Raw genomic sequence first — 18,781 nt, 5'->3', positions numbered from 1 at the left:
AAAATTACCTCGTGTGCTGTTTGACCGGTGTCACGTACGAGTTGCTGCCTTGCTTCAACTGCTTCACGTGTTCCTCCCGCAGGTACTTCTTGTGGAAGTGCTGGTGGGGCGTACTGGCCCCACTATTGCTTCCGTTGTGAGACGATAGGGCACTGGTTGGATTTGGTGAGGGGGAGGAACTGTACAGCGAGGAACTAGTCGACGAGGACGACGAGGAGGACGCACAGGAAACCGTCGACGAGGGAGACTTTAGTTCCTTCTCGTCGGATGCAACCATCGGATACTCGATAATAGTATCCCCGTTGATGGTGGTGATCGTCTTGTGACCTCCGTTGCTCAACTGGAACGTATGGTGATGGGTAGTTGCCGTAATCGGCAGAGGTCGACCAATGGGATGGGCTGTCTCGGTGCAGTAGACGCCAATGCTCTGTAGGGAAAGAAAACAACAGATTCTTATTAACAAAAGAGTTACTCTTGATGGAAAACAGCTCACGAACCTGCTCGGACGATGAGTTGGCGGAGGACGTATTGTCCTCCGAAACGCTGGAATCTTCAACAAAGTCGCTAGTCGGAGAAAGGTGTCCACCTGCCTGTCGAGGACTGTCCGGAGATGACACTGGGACTTTGGACAGATTTATACCTGGAAAGTATTATTATATTTTAGTTATTTTTCTGAAGTGATTGTTTCTAGTATATCTGTCATATCTATATCGTGGGGTATTTTTCAATAACCAATTCAATCTATTGGCACAGATTGGCTAATATCTAATCATAGCACCATACCAGACCTGTGATAAAAAGGGATAATTCTACTGTAACTTTGATGTTCCCAGTACAAGATACCCGTGTACAGCACTTTCACCCATCCTCTCAATTGTCTTCCGGTTCAGTTGGAATTGGATGCCTTCATCAGGAAGCAACAATTCAGTCATTACAGTAGTGGAATATATCAATCACTTGAAGACATAGAATCAGTAAATTTGACAAAATTGCATCCCGGAGACGCTCCAGGTCAGTGACTTATCTCAAATTGATTCCAATACTGAGCATTTAATTAGATTTTATAACATTTTATTCTACATTTGCTCTCGACACGTGAAATCCATTCAATAAATTCAACAAATGACCAGCTCTGGTGATGGATCGTAATCCTCGGTGACTATAATCTGTCGAATCTAGTGTGTACTTTCGACGATGATCTCAATGAATTTTTACCTCTTAACGCATCTACGGAACTAGGGTTACATCAAATTAACGACCTCCTGAACGCGAACGATGAGCTTCCTGACATTTCATTTGTTAACAACCCTGACCGCGTAAGTCTCGTCAATTACCCATCGACCGGCTTCTCAAAGTTGACGACCTGGCTGGCTTACTTCGCTTTAACTATTAACTTTCGTTCCCAAATGGAAGACGACTGTTGTTTCCCTTTGACTTGATTTTTGTCGTTGGATTGCCATACAAATGAAACACAAATTTCTGCATTACTCGCGAATTAATCAAGTGAAGAAACGAAATTCGGCATGTGCAGGTTTTAGGATGCAATAAATGTTTCTATGATGGTTAGACAGTCCTTCCCCCACTCAAAGGGGGGGCTGCCATACAAATGAAACACAAATTTCTGCATTAGTCGATCATCATTCATTTCATTCGGCATCGGACTGTTGAGCAGTCCAGTTCACTTTGCTTTCGCTGCGCTTCGATCTAAGATTGGACCCCACCAGTGGTAATCCAACTTGGATATCGTCGTGTGGTTTTTTCTTTTCGTTTTTCGCGTTATTCGTATCGTGTGTTTTCTTCTTACCGCGTCATAAATTTGACGCTTCGCGTAGTGTGTGATGAGCAAGAAGAAGAGGAAGGCAGGCTCGAGCCCTGCAAAAAATGATCGCATTGCCAGGGGCAATAAATTTTCAAGGCAAGCGTCATCTAATGATGCACGCGATGGTGGCGCGGTGAAAAGGGCCCGCACAGAGTCGAGCCTTCGCGACTGTGACACCGCATCGAACGGCACTGAAGTAGGCGACTTCGGCGCGACGGTTGAAAATGCAAACTCTGCTACTGAGGCAGCATCCAAAATCAAACTCCCTCCGCTGGTGGTGAAGGCGGTCGCTCTCGACAAACTCATCAGTGAATTTGCATCGATGGGCGTTAAAGCAGAATATAAGCTATGTGGCATCGGCACTAAAGTTTTCCTCCGTACGCGGAATGAATTTGATCTGGTCGTGGCGTTTTTGAAGAATGCCAATATTGAGTTTTTCACCCACGACATCCCGGGGGACAAACCCTTCAAGGCTGTTATTCGCGGCCTGTCTAACTACGACCCGAAGACGATCACCGCTGAACTCAAGGATCGGTTTAAGCTAGTCGTAACCGCCATTTACCGGATGAAACGTAGAGGTGAAAACGAGAAGATGTACCCGGACTGTCTGTTTCTGGTGCACTTTCAGAAAGGGACGGTGACGCTGAATGCCCTCAAAGCGATCCGCTCTCTTTTTTCCCTGAGAATCCGATGGGAACCTTACCGTGGCGGCCGTCGCGACGTCACCCAGTGCCAGCGGTGCCTGAATTTTGGACATGGCACCCGCAACTGTAACATCAAACCTCGCTGCAGCACGTGTGCTAAGGACCACGCCACTGGTGACTGCCCAGTGGACAAAGCTGGTAAAGTGGAGTACAAATGTATCAACTGTGGCGGCGCTCATCAGGGTTCGGACCGGCAATGCCCGAAACGCGAAAATTTCAAACATATCCGCAAGCAGGCGTCTATCAACAATCAACCGGGGCGGAAGAAGGAGAAGTCGTTTAGAGCAGAAGATTTTCCTCCGCTTCGCCCCACTCAGCAAACAACTCATCCAAGCGCTCGGGATCGAGCTGCCCCTCCTCAACGTACCTCCGGCGAGCCCGCCGGACAGCGCTCGCCTCCCACCCCCCCTGGATTTTGGCGCCCACCACAAACTGAAACCAACTCCGAAAAGTTCACCCCGACGGAGCTACTGGAAATTTTTGACAAGATGACGACCGCCCTCCGCGCGTGCCGCAACAAGCCCGAGCAGATGAATGTGCTTGGTAAGTTTATTATTGAATATGGCTCTTAGGTCTCTGAAAATTACCACTTGGAACGCTTGCTCGATAAGAGCAAAAGCCATCGAGTTTGCCGATTTCGTCGGCAGACACAGCATCGACGTGGGTCTGCTCTCAGAGACCCACCTAAAATCCGGTGACAGTTTCTGGCTGCCGGATCACAACATCATCCGGCTTGATCGCACCAGCTCTAGGGGGGGCGGTGTTGCGGTCATCGTAGGGAAAGGCCTGAAGCTCAACATACTTCCGCACGTTCGCACGTCGGTCATCGAGGCGATTAGTGTGGAGGTCGCATTGACAAACGGCAACATCCATTTCATTGCCGTGTACTGTCCTCATCAGTGTCCGAACAGCAACAGGATGGCGCGTCAGTTCCAAAATGACTTGACTGCCATCACTCGCACCTCTTCTCGCTTTGTTGTTGGGGGTGATCTCAACGCCCGCCATGAGGATTGGCGGAACTACCGACAAAATCAAAACGGGCGGCTTCTCTTCGACCACGCGCAACATGGGCAGTATGCGGTACAGTTCTCGGACAAGCCAACCTTCACCTCACCTGCGGGAAATCCATCGACTTTGGACATCTTCCTTTCAAACATCATGCTGACCAAGCCGGTGGCGGTAAACGAGCTCAGCTCCGATCACCTTCCGATGGTTGCTGAAGTAGGGGTCAACATTGTTCCAGCCATCTACCTTCGAAAGGATTACCATCACGTCAACTGGCTGGCGTTTGGAAGGATGGTGAACCATCACCTCGAGGAGAACCCGCTGCTGCATTCAGTGGAGGACATCGACCAAGCATTAGAGGGACTTCAATACGCCATCTCCGTGGCTGATGTGGCGTGTGTGCGGCGTGTTCCTGTGAGGGGTAAGTTCGTTGCTATTGACTCTCACACTCAACTATTGATCCGCTTGCGAAATGTGCGTAGACGCCAGTTTCAGAGGACCGGGGATCTCGGCAGAAAGGAAGAGATGGCCGATCTGAACAGGCAGATTGCTTCCAGGATGGTCTCTCTTCGAAACAACAGCTTCGGGCGCACCGTACAAAACTTGGATGATCGCTCCAGACCATTTTGGAAGGTTGCCAAAGTGCTGAAAAACCATCCGAAACCAGTTCCTCCTCTCAAGGTCGGCGATAGTCTCCTCGTTGCGCATATTGAGAAAGCGAATGCGATAGGCAATCACATTGCATCGTCGCATTTGCTTGGCTCGCATATGGCTAGTCCGCTCGAACAGCAGGTTGCGCAGTGCGTCCAAGAACTAGATACCTCCCCATGTGCCATACCTCGGGAAGATAAGGTCAATGTAGAACAAGTTTGCTCAGCGCTGAAGGCCACTAAGAATATGAAGGCTCCCGGGTTTGATGGAATCTTCAACCTGATCCTGAAAAGGCTCACTCCCAAAGTCTACTCGCTGCTCAGCAACATCTTCAATCGATGCTTGGAATTGCACTATTATCCAAGCATCTGGAAAGAAGCGAAGATCGTGCCGATCCGCAAACCCGGGAAGGATCCAACTCTACCTTCAAGCTACAGACCTATCAGCCTCCTTTCAGCGCTGGGCAAACTTTTTGAAAAAATCATTTTATTCCGATTGCAAAAATTTGTTGAGGTCAACAACATCCTCCTGCCTGAACAGTTTGGGTTTAGACGGGGGCATTCGACTATCCACCAACTAGTGAGAGTGATGAACACCATCCAAAGGAACAGGGCTGTATCCAAGTCCACAGCCTTGGCACTGTTGGATGTCATAAAGGCTTTCGACTGTGTCTGGCATGACGGGCTTGTATATAAGCTCTGTTCCTTTAACATTCCAATTTATCTCGTGAAAATCATCCGGTGTTACCTTCAGCAAAGGTCGTTCAGGGTATCGTTGAATGGCTGTTTGTCAAACACATTTTCCATCCAGGCAGGGGTCCCGCAGGGAAGTCTGCTGGGCCCTTTGCTGTACAGCCTTTACACCTCTGACACTCCTCCCCTGGGAGATGGCTGCGCGTCCTTTCTGTTCGCAGATGACACCGCAATTGCCGTCAAGGGGAGGATGCCTCGTGAAATAACAAACAGGCTTCAACGATGCCTTTGTTGAATATGCTAACATATGGAAAATTAAAATCAATGCCTCCAAAACCCAAACAATCATGTTCCTACACAGGCAGTCTCCCAAACTCAAACCTCCTCCATCTTGCGTTGTGGTGATGAATGGCACAAGGGTTGAGTGGTCCGCTGAAGTAACATATTTGGGGCTAGTGATAGATCAGAAACTCCTCTTCCGTCAGCACGTGGAGAAGAATTTGAATAGGTGTTCCGCTTTGGTGCGATCTCTGTACCCTCTGATCTGTCGACGATCCCGTCTCTCAAAGGTGAACAAACTGGCCGTCTACAATCAAATCATAGCTCCTGCCATCCTTTATGCAATTGTGGTGTGGGGGTCATGTGCTCAGACTCACAGGAACAAACTCCAAGTGGCGCAAAATCGTGCATTGAGGATGATTCTTGATCGTCCTTTTGACACAAGGATCTCGGATCTACACCAAGAGGCTAATATCCAAAAACTAGATGCAATTATGTATGAAACAAAAGCTAAATTTGTTGAGAAATCTAGATCCTCTGAATTTGACCTGATAAAAAATTTGTATATAGTAGATTAGTTAGTTGGTTATTAGTTAGTTAGTTAGTAGTTTATAAGTAGTCTCTTTCAAATTTAATTTCAAACAATACCATTAAAATGGTGAACAACTGTCAAATTATAAATAAGGAACTTTTGCTTAACAGTATGATTTTAAATCCAAAAGCTGAACCGAAGATGTAAAGCCCAGACTGTGTCACTTGAACTGTAAAATATGTATGCAAATAGCAAAACATCTGAATAAAAATGCATTTAAGTTGTAAAAAAAAAAAAAAGTGCATTACTCGAGAATTAATCAAGCAAATGAAACCAAATTAGGCATATGAATGTTTCAGGGTACAATAAATGTTTCTATGGTGAATAGACACTCCTCTCCTCTATCTGATGGGACATGGATTGCCAAGATATTCGGCCATCCGGCCTCGAAATTTGAAAGATATCCGGTTTCCGGCCAAATTACTATCCGTTTCATCACTGCTTTGGGCTCGTGAATTGCGCAACATATACAGTAATTTACATTTAATGCGACATGCCGAGGCACCACTCAGTGTCGCATTGGAGGCGATAGTGACATGTAATCAAGTATGGAAAATTTGATTCGCTCATTTCTCCACACCTAATTATAAATCACTCTTGTATCTGCTTGGAATAATCATGGCGAAAAGAATGCAGCAAGCAATCGTGAGATTGCACGATTAATCATTTTTCACTCCCCGACCATCTTCAATCAGGACTGAGAGTGAACATAACAAAACAAAGAGTGGAAACAAATATTCGATGAATGAATACTCCTTTGGAAGGATCGCACGAAACACAATAACGAGTGAGTCAAAATAGACTGAATCTGCCTGTATGTATGATTTTATTTTCCCTTGTACTCTTTTCCTTGTCAGCATTCAAGTGCACATGAATCCACCTTCCCGCTCACCAATAACTTGCGTTAATATGGTCTTTTGCGTTGGCTTAGATCGTTTCATATCAAAAACAAAAAAAAATGTAATTGCAATAGTGTACAGGAAACAACTCGATTTCAACTATCTACCTATATTTTACTGCCACGATCGAGGCTCAATGATTGCTATTTGAGTGAAAAACGAATGATTTTACAGAGACACTCGCTGGCGCAAGCAAAAGTTTCCAATTTGATTCTATCACCACCTACCGTCATCCCGAGACGCAAGAGAGAATGCAAAATTTTCTGAGAATAGATGAGCAGAATCGAGACAGTATTTTTCCGTTTAACTCCAGAATGAACTTTGCGATAGGTGGAAATTTTCTAATATCCGGTATCCAGCCGGATAGGAAATATTGGCCGGATACCGGATAGTTACCGTATATCCGTTTCATCTCTAGTTTAAATGAACCCAACTTCACGCCTTCAGGTATCAAAACCATGAATCGTAAGAACGCAACGCCTTTTTTTTCCTCTCAAATGGCAACCACGCTCCTAGAGGTACTTCGTCTTTTCGCCTGTATCATTTTGATTTCAGTGCTTGACTGATGCAAGCTCATAAAGATATAAGGAAAAGCAACAGACAAAGAAGGAATTCGCATGAGGGTGCCTCACCACATCCCACTTGGCAGTTGTCCATAAATTTCGCCACCATAGGCGATCGTAAACAATTAGCAACGGGGAGAAGCGCAGTTATTTCGTTGATAGATCAATATAATCGTATGTCTTCCTCCCGTTGCGGCCGCATCTGTTGGACCGCGAGATCCTTGACAACGGCTGATTTTTCGCCAAGTCATTGACTGTTGTTGTTTGGTGCTTCCCATCCAGAAGAAGGGGGGAAAGTACACACAGAAACCTCACACCAAGTGGAATAGGACCATTAGGCCAACAACCTTTATCTATTTTGGCGTACAGAGAAACGTAGACGCAAAACCGCAATCATTGCTTTCCCCTGGCTCCCAATAAATTGCCTCACAACAATTCGTGGTGAAAACTATTTTCGCACAACACAACGAAACGAATGGATGACACAGCACGCATCACGATGGCGGCGTGGTTTGTGCCAAAAAGTGACCCTTTTTTCCTTCGCGACTCTCATCTCGCAGTCGCCGGGACGTAAAGCTTTTCCGCCTCCGTCGCGTGCCACTGTGCGACGGAGGAGCAAGCGGACGGTGGTCGCCATCTCGATGTAAAATTAAATCAGCGAAATAGTAGCACACATTCTTGTACTGATGATGCACAGTGCATTCTGGGAGGCGAACGTCTATCCCCGTCGCCACTTGACTCTTCCCTTGAATCCGTTCCACAACAGCTCACTAGGAATGAAGGTGTCACATCGTTGAGAAAATTATTGAAACTATTTGCCCGAGCCAACCGGATGATGATATTCGGATTTGAAACATTGATGATCTTCATATCATACTAACCTTTCAGCAGATTTTTATCGTGGAGCCACGTGAGTGGGGTGAGCTCCTCATCCGCGTTCACAACTACCCCGTTGGAGGTCGTTCCATTTCGGATAGTGTACTGATGGTTGCTGGCGCCGATGACACTACTGCCGATCTGACCACCACCACCATTGTGATTGCTGTAACAGTTGCTGCTGCTGGTGATGACCACATTGTTGTTGATAATGTCATGCTCCGTGCCGCTCATATCCATCTGCTCCGTCGCGAGCAGGACAATGTTGCCGACACCGTTCATTCCGTCCGTGGTGGCTGGAAAGAAACCTCAGAATGGTAAGCGAAAGGTACGTGAACTAGACTCGAGAAAACGGATGGTCACGACTCGGATCGGATATAATTTCTCTAGAAATCATAAAGTCGTAAAAGAAGGCAAATCAACGCATTCCTGAACGAAGTATCTCATAACTTAAATATGTGATAAAAAGTGCACACACACAAAATTGCTATCCAATTTTACGCCTTGTGAGTCTCTTGAAACTTTTGGAAAATCAATTACTACTTATTATTAGTTATTATTTACTTTATTTATTTGTTCAATTTATTTTCGCAATCCGAATGCTCACAGTAGTTTCTTATTTTCAACCACCCCTGAAATGTTGTACAACAAATTTCCATTTAGTTCCTATCCAAACTTGCTTCAACTCCAACTTGTTTTCGATAAAAAAAAATACCCTAAAAAATGCAATACGGCGGTTTACAATGTTCACCAACACAAAATTCACATTATTGGCGTTGTACCAGTCCGACACGTTTCAAACGTAACGACAAGAACCTTGATTAGACAAAAACAAAGTTTAATCCTTGTGCTTCTTTGGAAACAACAAGAAAAGCGTCTGAAGGCACTCTCCCTTGTATATCTTACCGTTTATAATAACCGCAAATCGCCTGTCGGGTCTAAAATTCCCCGCGAATATCGTCATTTTTTTCTTTTAACTGATTAGAAACATCAAACTTGGACATATCGACGTCCTGTCCAGGGGAATTGACGGCCGCAAATTCAGAGCTACACAAAACACACGCATTCTAAAGATCATTTTCATTACAAAGTAAGGCAAAGAAGAGAACGGAACAAATCTTAGTGAGAACGGAACAAATCTTAGCTATGCCTGTTAAGGTTACCATAGAATCAGTACATAAGCCTCGACTTCTGTATTAATCAATATCGATCGAGAAGCAAACTGTGAGGTTTATTGCAAACATCTGGGCCTAGCCGCAAACAGTCATCACTATCACGCGGTGGACCTTTCAATAATTCTTCTTTAATATTTCGGGTGGAAAAGTGAAAGATTCGCACGATCGTGGGGCTGTTTCACATCAATTGCTATCAACTAGTGCATCACGACGAAAGAAAGGGAAGCTTGCGGTGCAATACGTTTTGACTTTTCCGTTCGTTTCACGGCCGGAACACCGATTCGGCAGTCATCCAGCTAGAAACCAGTCAGCGGCGGCGACGAGTGCGACCAAATTCCCTTTCTCAAGGCTGGGAGATGAGAGTTTAGGTTTAATTTTACAAATTGGTCTTTTTCAAGGTTAGAGGTCAATGAACAGAGAATGTTGAAAGCCTCTATAATTCAAGACAATATTATCATCGTCACTCTCATGTACCATATAATGGGAATGTATATGAGAATCCAGCAATATAATCGACAGCACCAAAGTTATGATCTAGCAACACCAATCCCAATGACTACACCAGAACAATACTTCTCGCTCAAGTCACATTATCATTTGAAATATTCGAACAATATATTTAATATATTTAATTGACAGCTAATGATGTAATTCAAGACATTTTTTAGATAATTTCCGACCTGTAATTCTTCTGAGTTGTGTCGGAAAAATTCTGGAAATGATGATAATCCGATTCTTAATGACCTTTTTAAAGTCTAACAAGCTGTTCGATCCAAGATAGTTTGCTTTTCGTGCGGGAAAATCCACAAAAAAGTCACCTCAAATAATTAGAGGCTATCTTACATGACGTTAGTGAGAAGGATCATTACGCAGATGTGGCATCACTTGATCTAATCGATCTTTTCTTTTTCGGTCGATAGGCTTCTATGTTGAAAGCATCCTTGAAAATAGGATATTCAGAAGCATTCTCAACAGTACCAAATCGTCATTGAAAATCCAAGAAAATAGAAAACCCCGAGGCTCAGCCTAGTGCCAATGAAAATGGTCACCTAGATTTTTCATACGGGAGTTCCTGCAAAATGTTGATTTATACGATAAAATGCCCTATGCAAGATATCATCTCAATCGGACTTCATTTACTAGTGTCGCAAAGACGTCAAAGTTTGAGTTTTTTTAAAACCGAAAAATTACCCAAGGGGGGAAGTATAGGAAATGAAGGTTTTTAAAAAAATTCAAAGTCGGCGTGAAGTCCAAACAAGCGCCATTAAAGCCAATGACTATTCCAAAACTGGAGCTTCAAAGATGTCTCCTGAGGGCAAGGATGACGAAGCTCGTGCGAGCATATCCCTCCATTCCCATGAAAAAACAGACCTTTGTGGACGGACAGCTCGATTGCACTTTCCTGGCCCCCTGCTGACCCTAGAAACTATCGACCATTCGTGGCCACCCGGTTCGCTGAAATCCTCGACACAACTGCTGCCTTTGGTGCTATGAATGTACAATTCAACGGACTAACGGACCAGGGATGCTACCCGGAACGAGAATGGTCAAGTCAATACATACGAAGAAGTTCGGTCGTTAGTTCTCTATCATATGACTTGGAAGACAGTGCTCAATTATGAACGTTTCTCTAGATAGGAGAAGTTATAATGTACGTGCTATGATTTATTATCAACGCAAGAAAGGAAGGAAACTGTGGTTAACGAAGTTCGCCAACTGCTCAACATACCAAAACTTTGATCAATAGTGAAAGAGATCGGACGAAACCAGTTCTGCAAAGTTTGCAAGACACGTCCAACTGTTTGTCCGATGACATCTCCTGGAACTCAACAATGAAGAATTGCAAACCGTATTCATAGAGGCCGAGGGTATGGTAACTACTAGACCACTTGCGCAACTTCCACTTGGTTCTCTGGAATCGGAATCCTTTACTCCAAACTATTTGCTACTTGGAAGCTCCAACGAGATCAAGCAACCATGCTTAGATAAAGAATTTTTGAAAAGAAACTTTCCTGAGTCGTGGGGATAAATTACCAAGGCAGCTCAATCGTTTTTGGGATACTTTCTGGTGATCCCGAAACAGTCCATGTGGTACGACAATCGCGACCAGCGAAGGATAGAAGTTTGGTACCGAGGAAAAGCGGAAAATCGGATGCATTTGCGAAGCTTTAGTCCAGTCAACGGGAGGTATTCGTGAAAGAACCACATTGAAACTGGCTGTAACCGATGTAAGCAGTAACTGTGCTGTCATAGAGGCCATTATACCGAACCCCGGGGAGAATGTTACCACAGCGACATCGAACGAACGAACGTAGAATATCGCAAAGCGAGGAGCCAGTCTATGTGAGACGGACTCGACACGTTGAAACGTCATTCAGCAGAATGAGAAGGATATCAAGGAAAAGCCATAATAAGTAAACAGATTGCATACGGGCAGAGATGCCAACCTTCCTGATTTTTCAGAATTTCTAAGACTTTTTGGCACGTTCCCTTAATTTTGCCTGACTTTTCAGAAATGATCAATGACAGATGACAGATTAACATTTGACAGATTTTATATGCATAATGCGTAATATTCTTATGCGGTTCAAAATTTGAACTACAGCTATTTGAAAAAAATCTGGTGTCCCTGCATAATATATCGCAACTGATCTCGAAGTTGAAGAATCCATTCATTATTCTCGAATCACAGAAAATCATCCAAATAAGTCGCTTTTGAAAGAATAGTTGATTCTGATGAACAAATGAAGCGGCAGGAATTAGTGATTGTGGTACTGCCACGCAATTTGACCGAAAACCTTAAATGGTTTGCATCTCCATTGCGTTTATGAAACTACTCGCTTCATAAATGCTACGAAAAAATCTGAAAAATTGTGCAACAAAGCTCTGCGTATAAAATTGAATAGATGTATGTCTAACTATAGAAAAGATGCTTTTGTTCCTCCAAAAAATCGGCTCGAGCTTTCCAGACAATCCAATATGAGTTATCCTGATTTCTTCCTAATTTTTGAAAATTATAGTTAGCAACCCTGCATGCAGGTGAAAATTTGATAAATTGTTAATTTTGATAATATTGGATGTGATTTGAAAAATGTAGCGTTTTTCTTGCATTTTGTTTTTATATAATCAAATATTATTTATAAGGTTCAGTTCTAAAACTACTTCGACGTTGTTGGTCAACCAAATAGGAAGGCTACTGATTTGTAGGTAATTTGTGGGTTATATAAATAAATAAAATTAATTCCTATTTATTGTAGATCGACGCAGTAAATAAATTAAACTGTTCGGTAAATTGAGAGAGAGATGCATCGATCAATCTAACCGACTTGCGTCGGTTTGTTGATTTTAGCCGTTATGGATAGGCTAAAATCAACAAATCTGCGCGCCTCCAATTTGAAATGGGACCCAATAATGATAAGTTTTCGCATTGATCGTAAAATTGGCTCTAAATTTCATCTTCAGAGGCAATTTTTTTTGGCATGGAATCCGAAATGTAAAAAAAGAATTTACATTATAGAGAAGTAACTAAAATACTTTTTTTTAGAATCAAAGTAGTGCAAAAGTACTAGTCCAAAATACACATTATCGCGTTCTATTTTCTACGAAGCAAAAATAATATGGTTTACGCGAAGAATTGCGTTCGCTGACTAAGTACTATCCGCGTTGACGGCATTGAGCTTCGTATTACGAGATGGGGGGGTAGGCATGACAATATGGGTTTGCAGAAGAAATGAACACCCTTTTAAAATAAATATTATGAATGAAAATTCTTCTTGAATGACGTTAACGTTCCCTGTGGAACTTTTGCCGTCTCAACGTGTGCATTAACTAGCGTCATTTATTAATACTTAGTTGAGATTTCTTAAGCCAAATAACACGCCTTGAATGTATTCCGAGGGACAAGCCCTTGAATACGCGTGACCACAGTGCAAGTCGAAGGAAATTTCTTTGACGAAAAATCCCCCGGCCAGAACGGGAATCGAACCCGAACACCCGTCATGACAATGGACCTGATTAAGAACGTCACTTCACGGTGAAAATGGAATGAAATTCATACAAATTGCATACAATTCATTTCACCGTGAAGTGACGTTCGTGATCAGGCCAAATGTGAGACGCTAACCACTCGGCCACTGGTGCACTATGAATGGAAATTATTGTTCCCAAATCAAATTAGTACTCTATATAAATGAAAATCACTTTTGCTTGCAAGTAGTAAAAAAATATCATACAAAAATTGTGTCTAAAGATAATTTTATATTATAGTGGTAAGTTCTGGTGAGATTATCTGAAAATTCATAAAAAGTAGTTTAAATTAGGGTCAGAGCAACGTACTTCTAGTAGGTAAATAACGCCAAGTAAAAAATTTCATACAGATTTTAGTAATTTATAACTGCCTTAGGGCCGACTAATCTGATAGAGAAGAGTGGGCCTCATACAAACTAATGTCGTATCCAGATGTCGACACCATTCCGCCGTCAACGCGAATTGATTTACGTTAGTAATGACTACTTCAGTTGTTTACATCGTCATCTAGTATTTGCGGGCGGAAAATCAGTTGCGGTCCGATTTTCGGTGTCATGAATCGCCGATTGATATTCCTGAACTGAACTGTCCAAATCGTTTTATAGACTCGCATATGAACATTTGGCCTAAAATTAACCTTTATTTAGTTTGTTTCCAAATCGCATCTTGTAACATGAAGACTATTGACCATAATATGATCAATGAAATGCGGTTTTTTTTCCCGGACAAAGCTTTGATAATTTTTTTTCGATATTTCTGCCCGTTTGTTTTCCATAGCACTTGTTGAAGAGAGTAAGGGGGAAGTCTCTCCCAACAGAACTAATGGCGAATTCGTTTTTGTCCAGTTTCAGCCCCAGTTCCAACATAACTGCTCTGAAACGTTTTTTTATTCACTCAGTTTCAACCTAGTTTCGCACTAGGTTCAACCCGAAAGCTGTTGGATTCGCACTGAGATGTTTCACGGGTTCGTACACTGTCAAGTTCTGAGTATTGTTTTGGAAAATCTAAAAATAAACACTATGAGCCTGATTCTCGAATACACTACGAATACACTTCACGGTGGAAACGGTATGAAACGCATTCGCGATGACAACGGTACGGTGTCGACATCTGGATACGAGATTAGTTTCCCACTAAAGTTATCATTATAATATCAAATTATCTTCAGATGAAATTTTTGTATGAGATTATTATATCACATGAAGAAAACAAAGTTTTCAACTCACATTGAATACCAGTTTGATACGAAGAAGTTAATTTTCATTAATGATTTTTTATTTGAAAAGTGCTTATTCTACGCGAAAACTCATTATTATCTTCGACACTTCACTAACTCGTAAAACGTAACGGTAACGGTATTGAATTAAAGAGACTTTAAACTCAGAGAGTTCATTCGTCTCTAAACATGTAAAACGTAGTTCAATGGCGTGCCGTTTATTTCGTTACCACCGTGAAGTGTATTCGAGAATCAGGCCCTATGAAAAGGCCCTATGAAAAACTGCTGATTTTGCTTCTGTATTATTGGAATCGTAATCCAATTCGGATTCTGATTTTGAAGAGTATATTCGCGTAGACGGCATTAAGCTTCGTGTGCTTTCATTAGAAATTATGGACTTGCAGGTGGAATAAACATGCTTTTAAAATAAAAATTATGAATAAAAATTTACTTTTAAGTATCGAATATGTATTCTATGTGGTGGAATAAGAGGTTTTTCCCGAAATTGTAAAAGCATATTGAACGAAAACTGTGTCTGATGATGATTTTATATAATAATGGTAATTATGGAAAAAGAGGAAATGTATCGACAAATGGTTAAGTATATGTAAAGACTACATGTGTCAGGTAATCAAACAACATGAAGTAGAAATTTTCATTGAAACTTTTATAATTTTACACTGCACTTGATCCTTCTGATCTCATAGAGAATAATTTACCTCCCAAGCACTAATATCGCCACCAGACGTCAACACTGTACATTTGTCATCGCAAATACAAACAAATCAGACTATATAATGCACACCAACAAACCGCCCTATTCGCGAACCCGAAAACGTTTTTTTGTTTGTTATAGAGTCAGTTTGGAATTAACTCAGTTTCAAAAACGAATTCGCTATAATATTTCCAGTGCGGTGAAAAATCAAATTGAATCTAAAGGAATAGACGGAAATGACAAAGAATACTATTCCCGCCGAAGAAAGCATGGCTCGAGTGTTTGAAATTGGTTAACATCGTCAATTGAGATTCGAAATGGTTCATTGTCAAACGAAAGCTATTACTTCTCATTTGAATGTGATAAATGTATTGAGTCGAACGAAAATAAATAATTCATTTTCACAACCTCAGCTTTCCGCATTGCAGCATGATTACGTTTCATTCACTGTCATGTAGGCAAGACAGGAACAGAGCAGGTGATGGGAGAGCATTCTCTAATGCCCCTTACTCTTTTGTTAGCGTCATAATCTCACAGTAGCGCGAGAAGCGTAAGAATGAATGAAAAGAAATATTCACTTCAATTGACAGGGGCAATAGTAAATCTCAAATAACAGCATGATGAACGGCTTGAATGAAGGTGCGGTTATTCAATCCAATAGAAGGGATACAATGAGCAGAAATCCATATAAATGAAACATTCCCATTCGTCAAAGCATCTAATGAGCTTGTGTTATTTGTGTGAAGTAAAATGTTGTCATGTTTTGTTCAATTGATTATTTTCAGTACTGATCATTTCTGTTTAAAAGAAATTACACACGACGCAAAAACTTGTACCTTTCGTGACAAAGTGTACCAAAACAACCCGGTCACTACCTAACGACACGCGGCCCGCGCTTGACCACACCCCGTTTGATGCCGAACATAAAAGGCCAGCTGCCAAACATGGAGAAACAGTGAGAAGTAGGAAAGTCCTTACGCCAAAATTGGTGAAACAACAAAGACACCCAATGTGTGCAACCGAGAAATGAACTCACTTATATAATTTTCGCCAAGGTGTCCTTGCTGCAGCACGACCAGCTTGGACGTTGGGCCCGAGGACAGGGGTGAGGACGCTGGCACCGCCGATGACGCCATCACCGTTGTCGTCGCCGTAGTTAAACCGTTGCTATGGACCGTTGTCATGTTAGGATTGATGATTGTAGTACCGTTTGACGCAGGATGCAGATGATGAAAGTGTTGCTGCTGCTGCCCCAGGTGATGATGACTGTGATTACCGGCGCTCGCAGTTATACTGCTACTGCTGCTGTTGTTTGTGGAGACGATGGGGGCGTAGCTCTGGATTGGCACCGCGCCACCGTTCGCGATCACTGCGTGACCGTTGTGACTACTGCTTAGATTAATCGTGTAGGTGTGATTGTTACTGTTAGCGCCACTAACGCCACTACCGCTGATTATGATATTATTGTTGTTGTGGTTCTTAAAGCTAGTGTTGTTGTTGATTATTATGCTATGATTACTGCTGCCACTGCTGGTTGCACTGATTGCACTGCCGTTGCTGTTGTTGTGGTTCTGATTGGTGTTACTTGTAGTAATGATGTGATGCTGCTGTTGCTGCTGAGGTTGCGGCTGGTGTGCCAAATGTTGCTGCAGAATAAGCTTATTCGCTTCCACCGGCATCGACGAGAGGACCATGCTGGAGCCAGTTGACGACGACGTCGCGTCTAATTGACCTATAGTTATTATTGGGCTGGATTTCGGTGTGGAAGTTTCCACTGTAACTTGCCCACCGATAATTGCTCCCCCTCCGCCTTCACCTTCACCGTCTCCACCGTCGTGGGAAGGATGCCGCTCTGGTGACATTCTGCAAGGAGATAAAAGAGAGAAAAATATAAGACTTTTTGTAGACCGAGTCTGGCAGGAAAAAGTAGTAATGAAACGCACTGATTTCAACCCAGTCAGTGTCGATGCTGACTTTAGAGACCGTGCAATTCCTGCAATTGACCTGCGGAATGTCCGAAGCGACTGCCAAACAAAAAAAGGAATCGATTTAATAACATGCCCAATCCGCTTTGGTCTCTTTCTCCGCTTGCCAGCGGCAGACACTGTTCAATGTTTCCTGACGCGTTCACAACGATTTCCGATGTCTGTGTTGGTATATCACTTTTCTTTCCCATTTTGATTTTGTTTGCTCTGCATCTCCCCTTTGATACATTTGTATCGTGATACAAACCATTTCGCAATTGTGATAGTGGCGAACGAACACTGCTGCTGCTGCTGCTGTGATGTGACAAATGTCAACAGCGCCATAGGTCATAAACAATTGAGTTGTGCCGTTACCAGGACAACCTCTTGGTTTTCCTGGTAACGGTTGCAGAGGTAAACAAAAGCTGCGCGTCACCAACACACAATCAGTGAGGGAAGGACGCTAGAGCACTCATTCCACTCAAAGGCTCTCGTGACACGACCTTGACCTTCTTTCCGCGTGTGCTTACCAACCCCACTAGGATTGGCTTGTTTTGTGTGCAAGGGGGCTTCCTTCCTTGTTGCTTAGGATCGCGCCGCCACATACTTTCAAGATTACCTCCTCTATGTTCAGGTTTTTTTTTTGTTTCACCAGTTTATGTTGGCAACGGAACGTTGGCCGCTGGGAAGTTCGAGTTCTTCTCGGGGAGGCCAAACCGATCATACGATTGATTTATGTAGCGTGTTTTTATTTTGTTTCTGCCAAAGACTCTCACAAACTGGTTTCGATTGTGTCTTTTTCGTGCGTGTGCTGCGAGCTATGCCTGACAAAGTTCATCATTTTTATTCTTCTAATTATATATGTACGTGCCCTACTTCCATCCCAACAATATCAGTTGTTTGCTAGTCCTGCCGCGAGAAGGAGCATTCAATCTATTTGACCGCCGAGGCAGATAGCGTGCGATGGGATCCGATATTACTCCCCGGAGAGAGATTCTACTTGATTAAATCGACCATTCGTCGCGGAGAAAGAGCTTCGTTACCACCGGCAGTGTGCCCTGGTGGTAGAATTACGAGATACCCCTACTCTAGGCGTGGTACATACGAATTTAGCGTGCTAAATTGTTGGTTTTAGAGAAATCATTAATCATAAAATGGGTATACGTGTTCATAGTTTTGTAATATTTTTTTATTTATTCCGTATCTACGCGTATCTACGTATCTACACTAGCGTTGGCAAAAAACATTCCATCTTCGGCAGAAAAAAATGCTTTTTCGTGTGAACAAATAAAAGCATTTTTTTCAAAAGCTTTAAAATGTTTGTATGTATGGGAGCAGACATATTTTTCGCTCAGACTGAACGTCAGCTTGGGATTGTACCAAAAAAAAGGCCAAACGATGTCAACGGCGATCGAAATAAGGACGAATGGAATGCATGGCTGTCTTACACGACCACGCTATTCACAGAGCCACTGGTGCTGTTGCATAAATGCGTGATAATATTACACCTCATTATAAAATGAAGTTGGAAAGTGTTTTCTAATAGTAAAAAGGAGAGCATAAACGTGAATCTATCTCCATCTCGGTCTGGACCGTGTATGTGGT

At 42.8% G+C, this 18,781-nt stretch overlaps 1 protein-coding gene across 7 annotated transcripts in view; it reads right to left on the bottom strand.

The window, feature by feature from the left end:
- Positions 1–18,781, bottom strand: part of LOC129780622 (ras guanine nucleotide exchange factor B) — a 212,261-nt gene that overhangs the window by 15,385 nt on the left and 178,095 nt on the right. For 6 of the 7 annotated variants that reach the window (XM_055789090.1, XM_055789092.1, XM_055789091.1 and 3 more), the window contains 4 exons: positions 16,249–17,075; positions 8,086–8,376; positions 498–640; positions 9–427 (listed from right to left, as the gene is read on the bottom strand). In XM_055789090.1, coding sequence (XP_055645065.1) covers positions 9–427; positions 498–640; positions 8,086–8,376; positions 16,249–17,074 — 1,679 coding nt within the window. In that variant the 5' untranslated portion in view covers position 17,075. Of the gene's footprint in view, positions 1–8; positions 428–497; positions 641–8,085; positions 8,377–16,248; positions 17,076–17,155; positions 17,264–18,781 lie in introns of those variants that run through there. The other variant, XM_055789094.1, reaches the window with a different exon arrangement.

Source organism: Toxorhynchites rutilus, chromosome 3 (genome assembly GCF_029784135.1).
Source record: "Toxorhynchites rutilus septentrionalis strain SRP chromosome 3, ASM2978413v1, whole genome shotgun sequence".
Classification (NCBI taxonomy): domain Eukaryota; kingdom Metazoa; phylum Arthropoda; class Insecta; order Diptera; family Culicidae; genus Toxorhynchites; species Toxorhynchites rutilus.
The sequence above is the reverse complement of the archived record's forward strand: the minus strand, read 5'-3'. Positions and strand labels throughout refer to the sequence as shown.